The sequence below is a fragment of the Bombus flavifrons genome, chromosome 1 (assembly GCF_040668555.2).
Source record: "Bombus flavifrons isolate JBK064 chromosome 1, iyBomFlav1_principal, whole genome shotgun sequence".
In the NCBI taxonomy this organism is placed as follows: Eukaryota; Metazoa; Arthropoda; class Insecta; order Hymenoptera; family Apidae; genus Bombus; species Bombus flavifrons.
Window position 1 is genome coordinate 17,960,167 of NC_138442.1, and position 13,648 is coordinate 17,973,814.

At 31.6% G+C, this 13,648-nt stretch overlaps 1 protein-coding gene and 1 non-coding gene across 2 annotated transcripts in view; both read left to right on the forward strand.

Moving 5' to 3' along the window:
* Window positions 1-350: 350 nt before the first annotated feature.
* Window positions 351-423, forward strand: TRNAK-CUU (transfer RNA lysine (anticodon CUU)). The gene has a single exon. It is a non-coding gene; the product is annotated as a tRNA-Lys (tRNA).
* A 584-nt stretch (window positions 424-1,007) lies between these two features.
* axed (BTB/POZ domain-containing protein axundead) overlaps window positions 1,008-13,648 on the forward strand; it is a 41,088-nt gene continuing 28,447 nt past the window's right edge. Inside the window, exons 1-2 of the mRNA XM_069113785.1 lie at window positions 1,008-1,166; window positions 1,200-1,271. Of these exons, the coding sequence (XP_068969886.1) occupies window positions 1,247-1,271 (25 nt within the window). The 5' untranslated portion in view covers window positions 1,008-1,166; window positions 1,200-1,246. The remainder of the gene's footprint in view (window positions 1,167-1,199; window positions 1,272-13,648) is intronic.

A 13,648-nucleotide genomic window follows, 5' to 3' on the forward strand; every position in this document is an offset into this window, starting at 1 on the left:
GCGGGAAATTAATAAAAGAAATATGTAAATCAGTGCATCACCGATAATGCAACCAGAGAGTAGGAAATATTCTTCTGTAAGTTTAGTTTTAATACTATTTAGATTTACATAAAATAATGATTTGCTTAAAATCAATATTTATCAGTAATAACAAATAATTTTATAGTAGAAATGCATGTTTTAGCGAAAGGAATCACATGTGTTCGTAATATTGCTATTCGTTTTGTATTAATTCGTTTATATTAATGCATAAATTATTAATCTTTATATATTTATTTAATAGATTTATTTGAATAAGTTATATTTTAAAGCACATAAAAAATATATTTCTTTAAAGTACGTAGTATCAAGCCCGGCTAGCTCAGTCGGTAGAGCATGAGACTCTTAATCTCAGGGTCGTGGGTTCGAGCCCCACGTTGGGCGATATTTTTTCTTCCCTTTATCTTTTTTAAAATTATTTTCAATATTATTACGTTGTAATTTATACACATTCTATAACCTATATACAGTATTATATATAAAATATGCATCTATTTTCTAGTGTCTCAACATTTCTTTATTTTCTCAACTTCGTTTTTACGTTTCTTAGAAACTTCTGTGATTATAACCTGTTCTCATCATTTATTTTCATGCAAACACATATCCTTGATGAAAGGCGAACTGTACATTAGTATGCATGACAAATCATCTTAAATATATAATGTCTACAAGGACGTTGCTGCAAAAAAGAACGCGTTTCTACAGCAATTTATTTAGTCTTTTTTTGCGTGGTTGATCACCATCAATAATAGCTGGATCGTCAACTTCGAGCTAAAAAAATGCATTATCGAAAAGTACGTATATCGTAAAATAATCGGACTTGTAACAGTAATGATTCACATGATTTATCTTCTTCAATAATTTACATGGGGTATCAACATATAAATATTTACAAGTTGATTTGATTCGGGACATTTTGAAAAAGAAAAATCATTTCAGTTGAAATACTTTGGTGAATGTAGAACAAAATAGTGTCCGAAATTGTGCGTTGTGTGATTGACGTATGCGTAGAACTGAATTTTTTACTTGTAAACTTTGAAGAGCTGGGTACAAGTAAAAACGTGATAGAGATATAAATAAGAGAATATATGTAGTTTCTTTTTAATAGCATTTAGATCATAGTAGTTGTAAATAAAGATAGAAGAGTTTCAAATTTTTAGCAATATAGGTAAATACACATAAGCGAATTTACTTGAGAGATTGGAAAATGTATTTTATCGTGGAACTTACAGGTAAATCGATATTATAAGCAATTTAATGTAATTAGTAAATATTCATAGATTTATGGCAAATTTAAATGTGGAAACGTGTATAGGAAGCATATAATATAGAGAAACGTATAAAATATTGAAGATAAACCATATTATAATATTTAGTGGGACATGTGAGTATATTATTTTATAACTTATAATATTCATTATAATATATACAGGCGAATAAATTTAGGTTCCATTGCATTAATTGCGTTTATAAAAATGTGAGTCTGCATAAAATATTTATTGTTGGTACTAAGACATATTACAACGCAATCTAGTAATTAATTCTTAGCGAAGTAATATTAATCAAATGAATGTTTTTTGAGTTATCAATAATTACCATAGCAGTTTTCTAAATGTACTTATATTAATATTAAAAAGCGATCGATTATCGAATTCGAAGAGCCACTGTTCTTATTACACGTTATGAACATGTTTCGGTTATTCTATTTGTTAATTAATAATTCCAATATATATGAAAAAATACGTCTTAATTCTTACGATTCTGAAGTAATAATTTCAATAGGATAACGTAAATCAAGAATATTATACCTATATAAAAATAATATTATACATGTATATCATTTAATTTAAACCAAACTCTAAATCACGCAATACGAGACAAATTGACTAATACTTATTTATTTTTATTTCGAGTAATTTCATTTTATTTTATTATATCAGTGTTATAATTCCTAAAAAAAATATAAGAAAGTTTTAAAAATGTTTGCCAATAATATTGATAATATATCTATGGAACAGCATAATTTGAAATATTATTTACGAAATACTATTTACAAAAATATTAATATTGTACTTCTAACGTCCAGATAGGCCATTGATTATTATGTTGTGTTTTGTGTTTACGATCGTGTCTGCGCGTCTGACTCTTCTCAATGCTTCACTACTTAGAAAGCGTGAGACCAGCCAGCTCTTTATCGCCAAATATAAATACGAATCATCTCACGTTGCGAAATATCAGGTTTTTAAACCTGTAAGCTTATATTGACAAAATATTGGGATTTACAATCGATAGCTCGTGTTACAATATATTAAGACACGAGATCACCGGATCGTATTGCTAGATATTGTTATTTACTACTGAAAATTCGTGTAGCAAAATATTGGAATAATATAATACATTGAAAAATATGATATAATAAAATAAAAAATAGATCGGCAAAATAGACTTATTTTCGTTTCTTCGACGCATGATATTTCTTTCGTGAGAAAATTTATAAATCTTAAATTAAATGTTAATATAAAAATAATACATTAAATAACTGTAAGAGACACGTTTTAAAAATATCTATATCTCGATTACGCAACAAAACATCGGCTGTATTGACGTTATTTTAAAACGTTCAGCCAACCTTAGAATTCAACGATACAGCGTGTTCGCCGTCACGAAAAGGAATAACTCTGCTACAGAAATGCAAGGGGCTCGTTGCCTCGTCCATGAGGTATACGCCATCGTCATTCTTTGTCGGTTATCCTATGTTTTTTGTATAGTATACTATATAAGATACTTCGGCATAGCGTACAGTCTAGTCAAATTAGCCTTGAACACAACAAAAAAGAAAAAAAGAAAAAAAGGGAAGGTAGGTGCCTGAAAAAATTATGTTTAGGAACAAATTTCATATGCTTGTCAATCAAGATTTCTTGCAGAGAATTGATAAATAATCTTGAGATTTACCGGAAACAACTTTTTTTGTTGTGTTTTAAAAACACAAACGACAGAGTCAGCCTAAGAAATATTTTACGCTTACATAATAAATTAAATATCAACATAAAAGTTAGCACAAAATTTACAGATTATAGAATAAATTAAAAAAATATATATGTTGCCTTTTTAAGAAATTTTTATCAATACAATTTCTTCCATGAAGATATTTAATGTTCGAAGCTTATGAAAATATTTAATACGTTATTAAATCAGTTTCAGATTTATTTTAATAATATACATTTTTCTCATTTCTCTCATGCTGAGGTATAAATTCACTTATTCGTGTCTAGGAAGCTTTATCGATCGAACAAAATTCTTAGAAACAGGAAGACAAGCTTATGCTTCCTTTGTAAATGACCTAATATTAAAAAGTATATTTTCTTCTTCCAGTCCATAAAAGTATAAATATAGTTAACGACAGACTTCTGCTAATAGCTTCCCAATATGTTTCTTATGCCTCTCTTCTTTCTTATGACTTCAATCCACAAACGAGGATGAAAGCACAATCAATAACAAACTTTCGACGAACTAGCTTTTCTATATATCTTTTATATTTTCTTATACTTATCTTTATGTTTCTTCTTCATATCGTAATCTCATGAGAAAATGAGGAAGTGATAGCAAATTTTCTTCGTATCTTTTACAATTTAATTCTTCAGAGTTTAAAGAGTAATGGGACAATACATCCTAAATTAACTGCTATAATTTTTATAATTTTTCTCAGATCTATTGAAACTTACGATATCGTTGTTGGTGGAACCGCGCGATTTATATTGAAAATTACGTTTAATTTATTTTCCAAAATTTAAACGCATCATTGTCCGTATTGTTACATTATCGCGCTCATTCTTAAAAAAAAAAATCTCTCAAGAGGCTTCATTCTTTCCTTTAATTTAATTTAATTTAAAAAACAACCATATACATCCTGCTACAATTACAGATAAATTGCTGTTTATTTCTTTTACTCTATTTTGTATCGCTTTCATCCGATATAATTTAGAATAGGCTGCTGCACTTTTGATCCCTCGAATTCACCCAGAACGTCGTATTAAGGTTAAAGGCTTAGGGGGATCCCTACGTGACGTTCTGGTCAACTATTTCTGCCTTCCGTTTCGCTGCGGATGCTATCGACCCTGGACAACTTTTAAACCCCGGATCTTGTACCTTGACCTAATTCTGTCAGACACGTCCCCATATTCTTCGATCAATAGTTCTTTCCCATTTTTACGATACACGTTCGTAAAAAAACAAACAATTTTTATCAGACAACTCTTCATTTGCATATCTTAATATCTAGAATATGAAAAAAGATTTAGAAATATTAGACAAGTTAAAGTTGATTCGATAAGACTTTTAATAAATCGTATCATTGTTGCGAGAGTTGGAACATAGGCCAGTCACTGTAACGTTGTTTCAGTTAACTCTTTCGGAACAAAGATTTTTTAACAATAAATATAATAATATTTGTATATAATATTTGAATATTCTTCGATTTGGAAAAATAGAAATTTTCAAGATGACATATACGTATGTATAACTCAATTTATAGGATTCTAGTCTCATTTATCCTAATCATACTGATAATATCAAATTATTGCCAGTGTAAGGGGAAGTAATTGTAATTAAGCAAATAGGCAATTGCGCTGTGAGTTGTGTTCAAACGATTACATCAAAGAGGCTGTTATTGACTAAGGGAGCGTTCTCCACGTTCCTGGATTAGCGGTAATTTTAATTCTATTTAGGACCTAACACACATAATTGTTTATTTACCCAAAACATATAAATTAACGAAAACTCATATAATTATAGAATATTGCAATACTATTATTCTATATATTATCTTGATTATTAATGTATACAAACTCATTTTTAACTATAAAAATTGTAATGTACAAATGACACTACAAATGCAATCTTTTGTCGATAGAATTCAACGAGTAATTTTTCAATCTCTCGCAAATTGTTACTTATTTGTAATGTATTTCGAGCAGATCACTAAACCGTAGGAAAACAGGAAGCGAGATTTCAACGTAAACTTCCGTAGGAGACTGTTAGGTTTCTAAATTGTATACGTAATGCACAGAATGAATCATAAGGAAGTCCAAGAAGTTGCTGTCCTTATCAATTAATTTCCTTACCATACATGCAAGTATTCGTATCTCGATTTCCTTCTCCCCTTTCACTGTTCTCCACTCGTATTTTGTTCACAGTTTCAAACCATCTGTTTCTACTGATGTCACAAAGTACATCAATTCTATACATATTATACGATAAGAAATACGACTACTAAACGAAAAAGGAAAACAGAAAGAAAACACGGAAGATACAGCAATGTTTTAAACAAGCCGAATGAATAATTTCGTTTCTTTAGAATTAAATGAAATATATGTGGAAAGTAAGCAATCGTTCGGAATTTTTCACGTACATATTATAAACATCGATAACGAGTAGATTGGATGTTTAAACATTTATGGGAAATCTAAAGATGCAAAATACAAAAAATAATAAGATGATTAAAGTATGGTACTCGTTAGAGTTCTTAACGAGTGCAACGAATCTTTGCTCGAGGTTCTTGCTTCTTTCTTTACTTGTGTTTCTAAAAATAAGAATTTGCACAGACATTCGTAATCTGACAGTAGTTTTTAATTTAACAATTTTCATTTCGTTTTTTTAAAATCAAATAAACTATAGGCGGAGCACTTATTTAGAATTTATGAATATTTATCGATATAAAGATCGACTAATAATTTTAATTCTAAAATTAATTCAAGTCTACTTTCGCAAACAATATGATTTCGGTACAATATGATGTGGCGAAAAGAAAAAGATTTATAAGAATTGAACTTATTGTGTTACGTAATTCTCAAAATGAAAGTATTACCCAAACAAATCCGGGAATTTGAACACACGATAAATATGAAATTACGAAACTTTTTCAACGAAACTGAAAGTAACTATTGATATACACACAGGTATGTATGTACCTTTTTACGATAAGCGTTCTACGTCCCATTGACAAAGGTGCATTGACTCTAATCGTAGATGCATTGGCGCAAGGTTGAAGGCCAACAACTCGAAGAGTCGATTCAACGCAAATTTTAGCCCCATTTTTGGCAGAACAATTGATTTATACCGATGAGAACACTAATCTAATCGTTGCTGTCGACCTATCGTTTGCTCAATGGAATTCGAAAGAATTTGCTGTACGTCAGGTTCCCTTATCCCTCGCGTTGTTTGAAAAATATTAGGCCAACAACATTGAGCCAACGCTAGGAATTCTATTTCCACGAGCTCTACATCTTCGAAGTCACTGGCACTTATCTGGGTCATTAACACCTCGAAAAAGAAAAGGGGAACTTCTTTTCCCATTGATTTCACTCGTTAGCTCTAATATTTATTTATTTAAAATCGATCATTGATTTCTTAAAAAATTAATATCTTATGTAATAGCTTGATTTGTTAATCGGTTAACACACATTTATTTCCAACTTGTTATATAGACAAATTTACAACAACTTTAACTGTAGAACTAATTCAAATTTATTCCTCGAAACGGTATGACTTACTTTTAGGAAAAAAAATTGTTTTTAGACAGACAAATGTCATTAGTCTAATGTCAGTTACTTGAACTTTTTTTGTAAAATTCGTATTACGATTCTTCTTTAAGTTTTTGTAGGAAACGAATTCTCTACGAAATATCTTACTTGGAGTTAACAGGTATAATTATATTGCTTGAAATAATCGTGTATAATTGTTCTTTGTTTATTCTTGTCCTTTGTTCTACTTTCCTTGAGTGTTTTGTACATATTCCGTTATTAGTACGTTACCTAGTCGAAATAGTAAACGAAAATAAAATTCATTTTCTTATTTCATATTGAGAAGCGTTAAACCGTTTCCAATTAATTTCTCGCGAACCAATTGATTGTGAATTGAGTTGTTTGAAAGACTTGGATCAAAGAAAGAATAATAATTTTTATATTCTAAATAACAAATACATATTAAATATGCGTACCATATATATTTTTATAAAATAAAAAGAAACAAGGGGAACCTAAGGAATATTTAATTTCTTAATCCTCAAAACTTTTTGCATTTTTAACAACAAGTAAAAGAAAACTTCACTGTAGGTTCATACGTATAATAAAATTGTATTTGTTTAATAAATGTATAACTAAGAATTATGTATTCTATGTAACAAAATTCAAAAAATTTACGACACTGTATTTACTAGAATCTTTCGTATTTTTCAATATGTCCAATTCGTATTTTCCCCAATTATATTTATTTGCTTTAAAAAAGAAAAAGCCAAACTCACTCCTATGCAATAATATAATACTTGTAAACAAAATTAGATCGAGTATCGTTAGTTTCCACAAAATAGCATTCACTGTTATATTACTACATTCTTAATAAGAAAAATTCATAACAATCCAGCAGTCTGTAGAAACAAAGTTACCTTAGATTACATTATTTTTGTCAAAATGAAAAGTTGACATACGTCGTCCAATGAATCTCGAAAGGGTTAAATAAGAAGAAGAAGATCTGTTCATTGACGCAGAGGCAAATCTCTGTCGATTAAACTCATTCATTGCTTCCTAATCGTACAGCGAGTCATCCCCTCGTATTAATACTTCCTTTTTGCATTTTTCCATCGGCAAGTCGGCGAATACGAAACAGTGAAATTGTTTATCTAACTATAGCAAAAGGGCAGAGATGCCCGGCGTCTGCGCGTCGCGACGCGTGCTATGTATAGCCAATGATACGTCTGGTGGCCGGGGCATCGGTTCCTCAGTGCGAATTATATGTTCATTGCAGGCTTGGTCATCGGCCAAGACGTACGGTATTATGTTCGCATCACGAAAAAACGAGCTTGCAGCACATTGAACGATTCATCGGCCTGAAAACTCGAAGGTGCGCATCCAGCTTTTAGTCCTTGTTTCTCGTCTCGTCTCGTCGAATCGGTCGCCATGAGCAAACGAACCCTTTAAAATCCGCGACGGTGTTCACAGTTTCATTTTTCCTTTTTCCCGAGGAACAATTTCTCCCGTAAAACGGAAACGTACGAGGGAACGTTTTCAATGTAGATAACTCGGTTGATATCATTTAGAGTGAGTGGATCAGAGACAGATGGATTAGAAACGCGGCAGAAAGAATGCGAATTTGAAGCGCGTGATCTTGAAGACGCAATCGAAGGTGCATGTTCTTCGTCTGTGCTTGCAAGGAATATTCTTCCCGCTGGAATTTGTACCGATAGGAGCGTGTGCGTATCGCAGTTGCTGTTTACACAAGAAGGTAATTAATTGTGAAATGTGCTCAGTGTCGTCCTTTTCTTTGTTAAACGAACTTTCAGGTGGCCATTGTCTTTTTTCATTGAAACATATTCTTCTTGAGAAACGGTCGTTTAACGCGAACGAGGAAGCGAATGTTTTCGTAAAAATGAATCTCTAGTGCGTCACGTGCGATTGTTATGGTAGATTAATGATGTCGTGCAGTCATTGTGCATAGGGTGGAACGTTAATCGCGAAAGTGAACCGATTCCAATGTCCTTTCGAATGGCACGTGATCGGCAGATAAATATCGATACGCTTGTTTAAATAAACTGAATTTACTTTAGACAACAACTTTTACAGAGTTCGTAGAATATTGATGCAACGTGCCTGTCGAGATCTGTGATAAAAATTCTAGATAGGTCTGTGATAGCGAGTGAAGTAGCATGAAGTTAAATTACGCGGGAAATAAATTAGGAGCATCTATATTAACTTCTTTTCTTTCTTATTCCATAGAAATTATTGGTCTATCCGTGATCGTTTTATTATTGAACGTATCTAATAGTCATTTTTCATAAATTGTTCTATATAAAACAGATTTTTGGGATATAATATCTAGTGAAATTCTGATGAAATCAACGTTAAAATTTTAACTTCTATTTATGCACGTAATTGTACTTAAATATGAAACGAATAGAGCTTTCTAATATATCCATAAACACTGAAGCGAGCTAACCACTTCTTTCAACTTTAATCTCGTTATACTCTAGTTACTGTTTTAAGCTTGTTATAGTTTTTAAAAGGGCTGGTAAACACCGTGCTTTTTGGTTTTCAATCAACGATGCAACTCCTCTTTGACGGTTTAATTAAAATTTCAAGAAAATAGGAATTATATTTTTAATTACTTTTGAAAAATAATGTCGGTACTTGTACTTAAAATAATACCAATATAAATTTCAATTTTTTACGCGTTCCATGAACCACGACAATGAAAATATTTGGTCGCGAGAATAAACATTCGATTTCCGCGAAATTATCGTCTAAACTTGTTTAGCAATTATTATCAAGCACGATTTAATTGTCAATAATTATTCTTCCGATTATTTTAATCGCATCCACAATGTTTTCTTTTGGACTAGACGTTACTTCCGAAGATTAGCACAGTAAATTGCTGCGCTTCCACAGGTTTACCTTCTGTATTTGGGACGCTCGTTAAACAAGTTCTTTGTTAGGCGGTACGGAGGCTATAAATTCACTAGTAAATACGTACAAATGTTAAACGAACTTAATTAACAATGTGAGATACGATCGAATTGTCGCTAAAAAATTCTAGCATATTTTACTCTTTTTCTTTCTTTCTTTCTTAATTTTCTTTTTTTTTTTTTTCTTTTATAAATTTCTATAAATCGAAATTATACGAATATCCAGGTGAATTAATAAATAGAATTATTTTCGTTAAGAATCTTTCATGTAATTTTGAACAATAATATACTACTCTGAATATAATATCAGGATTTTCTAATATTTTTGTAGATTAGCAATTGTAAATAATTCCTAGAGAGCAAAACATAACGTGTTTTTACGGTTCTGTAAGCACGCATGAAAGCACACATTATTATTTCAGCTTGAATTCCTCTTTTACGGGTTAAGTCACGGATTCGTAAGATTGATGACGTGAAAGAAACAAGATATATCGAATGCGAATACTTAGAATCACGGGAATAATCGATACATGTTTTCAAATACTGAGGAAATATCATGGAAACACAGTGGCTTCTTGTGTCTAAAATTCCATTCACAGAACAACTGTATCGAACTGGAATTCCTTACGTAGGAAAAGATTTGAGAACCTGAAGAGTTTTTGTCATATGTTATTGCTTTCAAAGAATTAATATTTAATGTTAGAAATATTTGAAAAAAGCTAATATTTAATATTACGATATTTTTTAGGAATTAAATTAATCGACAAAATTTTATAACGTAAAATTATGACAGATTTCCAGAAAAATTTTACACAGATTTGACTTTATTAGTTTACAAACTATATATTATTTTTTATACATTTAAAAGGTACTTCGTATTTTTTCGTATCTTAAGATTTTACAAATTATAAACTGTTGTATTTGTTGCCATCGATTTCTATTTGTGGTAATTGATAGTCTATCGCAAAATGTAACCCGGCCGTTCCCCTACGATGACGGTATAATTACGAGGTATAATTTTTACGAACAGTTGTCTGATCACCGTAGGCGTGTACCACTTAAACTACTCAATGTTTTCCTACCTACTCGAATAGATTGCAAGAACCAGAAATGACAGGTTTATAAATACTTAGATATCAATATGTTTTATTTCATATCTTTTAAACGATTAGAGTTTGTATTTCTGGAACACGGAAAAAAAAGATTAAAATTCGCTAAATAACAGTTACGTTATAAAATGTAATATTATAAATAAAAAAAATATATATATTATTCTTTCTTCTACTTTTTAATATTCTCTCTGAAACAACTTAGCATTTAAATAACACTTAGATCATTTATTTATAATTCGATTACGGATATTTATGCGTGTACGAAGAACTTTAAGGTACGAAAATACGTGGATTACATATAGTACACGAAAGTACTTAAATATTTCATATTGGAGAAAATATATTTTTGTTTTCCTTTCATTCCTATAATTACGTTTATGAAATCATAAATTTTCACGAACATCCGTAATCTGCTTGTAACGCATGGATTGAAACAAATTTATCTTTCATGTAATCATACGATTGGTTACGAATGCTACAACAAACGTTAATATCGAAATAACTATAAATATTGAATTAACGATCAATTTTATCGTAATCGCCAACGAACGTACATTGAAGAAATCTGTTTCTGTACGCCGATCATAGGGAGGAATTGATCAGGTTCTTGGAAAATGACGAAGAGACATATCTCGAAAGCGATAAAATCGTTACTGTGGTGTATCAGTGGCGGATTTTGCGCACCGGAGCGTACACCCTCTTTTCCTCCTTCTCCGGCTGAGGGTGAGGGATTGGCAGAGAATGTAGACCTCCGTAGCAAACTGTACACCAAGCAGAGAGTATTGATCACGCGATGGTAGCAACGGTAAACTTTAAAGAGGTTGCTTCAGAGATTTCAAATGAAAATTTAATATTCCTCCAACTTTTATTCCGATGGAAAAAATTCTCCTCCCTGAGATCTTTTGAAATGTAATTGAGAATGAATGGACATTGGTTCATTAAACCATTAAGAATCCTGATTTTTGTAGTTCCCAAAAGGAAGTATACATATGCAACGTTGAGAAAGAACGAGTCCAAGACTTTTAAAGATAAACATTTGAAACATGATTGTCAATAAGTCAACATTTGTTTCTGTATTAAGAAATCTGACTGGTGTAGATTATAAAATGAAATATACGTATAGAATGTTGAAAAAAGAAATGACTAAGGCTTCGAGGGCTTCTAATTTTCACGAAAAAGAGTAAAATATATTTAATCAGTAGAGTTTAGAAGATCAATACTTTTAATGTAAAACGTAATGTGGAACTATTTACGAACCCTCGTTGCGTGGATTGTTTATCCTTCAATGGATTGAAATAAACGGAGTTTTATCGTAATTTACTTTAACTCGAACCAATAACTGTCGTAGTAACCTGTAACCCAATGATTCCAATTCAGAGTTAATATTAAACCACCCCAAGTGCCGAATAAAGCACCATTGCCAACAACAGCAATCAATCACAAGCAAAGGGTTCGCATGAATCATGTAGATTTAAATCTACGCGTGACAAGTAAAGCTATCGTGTGGATAAAATTGAGGCAATGTTAATAACAAAGCTTATTAATTGCTACGAAGTTCTACAAATAGCTGCATATCAATAATTTGTGTTCTTTCCTGTGCCTCTGTTACAGCTTATATTCTGTTTAACATATTCCGTATGCAATACTTTTGTGTCCTCGTTACTTTGTTAAACATCCTAAATTTTCGTTGTCAAATCGAATAATACAGTGATCAAAAATAAATACGCAGATAATGCGATCAGGCTTCTAGCATTTTCAATGATATTCTAATCGGGTGATTTGTTTGACCATTGGGATTACAGGGATATTTCACCATATGGTGTAGTAATACGTTAAATACATTAAATGATAGCCATACGTATATGATCGTATACGATGATTATATATAGTGTAGTAATACATTAACAGAATTAAACAGCTACACATGTATACATGATCGTATACGTATTTAGCAACAATTTAGACAAGCAAAGAAAATTTGTCCGACGTAGTGCATGTATATATGACACATTTTATTTAGAGAAGCGAAATTTCTGCACATGATCCTAAATACAATCAATAATAAAAATTACAATTAATAATAAATATTTTTATTCGTGTCTGAAATTTAAAACACTATATAGTAGCTGGAATATGGTAAATAGTAGCTGGAAACCCATGACGGGATCAACGTAATTTCCTTTGATACTAGTTGTTTCGAGGATTAAAATGACAAAGGATAAGCGAGCAATGAAACGCAAGCGTGAAATGGCGAAAAGTAAACGAGAGTTCTCGTTACATTTGAATTCCATCGATCGAGACTCGCTTTCCTCGAAGCAAAGCGGCTTTCACACGCGATGCGTGTGCGACTCGACAGGTGTAGCGAGAATAACAACAACGATCGCGCCGCTTCGCGGTTTACGCATGTTAGGCGCGCTGTTCTCAGGTAAAAACGTGAAATTATCAGGCGTGTGTCACATGTGAAAAAGTCGATCATTTGCAAGATATGTTCGAGCAATAGGCCAACACGCACGTTTGTAAACGAGGTGTATTTTCCCGCCGTATCACGTGCAATTTTGTCTTATGACTCATTGACGTGAAATTGCGAAAATGTTAGACAGCAACGTGCCCGACGTCGAATCTGCTTAGGTGCGATTACATCGATCGCGTTAAACACATTTGCATTCCGGGTCTCGCTATATCCTTACCGTGTCTCCCTTTTTTCTTTTATTGAATATTGAAACTCTTGCGAGATTAATTATAGTCTTTATATATTATATATAGTCTTAATAGAAACGTTAATTATAGTCTTTAGCTACTTCAAATAATTGTTATCAGTATATCTTATCAACCAAATGTATGTACAGTGGAACTCCGTTTATATAAACGAAATTGCAATAGTGTCTGAGTATCTGAATTTCAACTTGAGCTCTTATTATTATCTGAACTACCATCGAGCCTCGATTCACTTGAAGTCTAACAACAAGATATAAACAGTAGGGGCACGCGTTACGTGGCACGCTCTCGTGCTCTGTAATTGATACAAGTTTGCAATATTATTATGTAT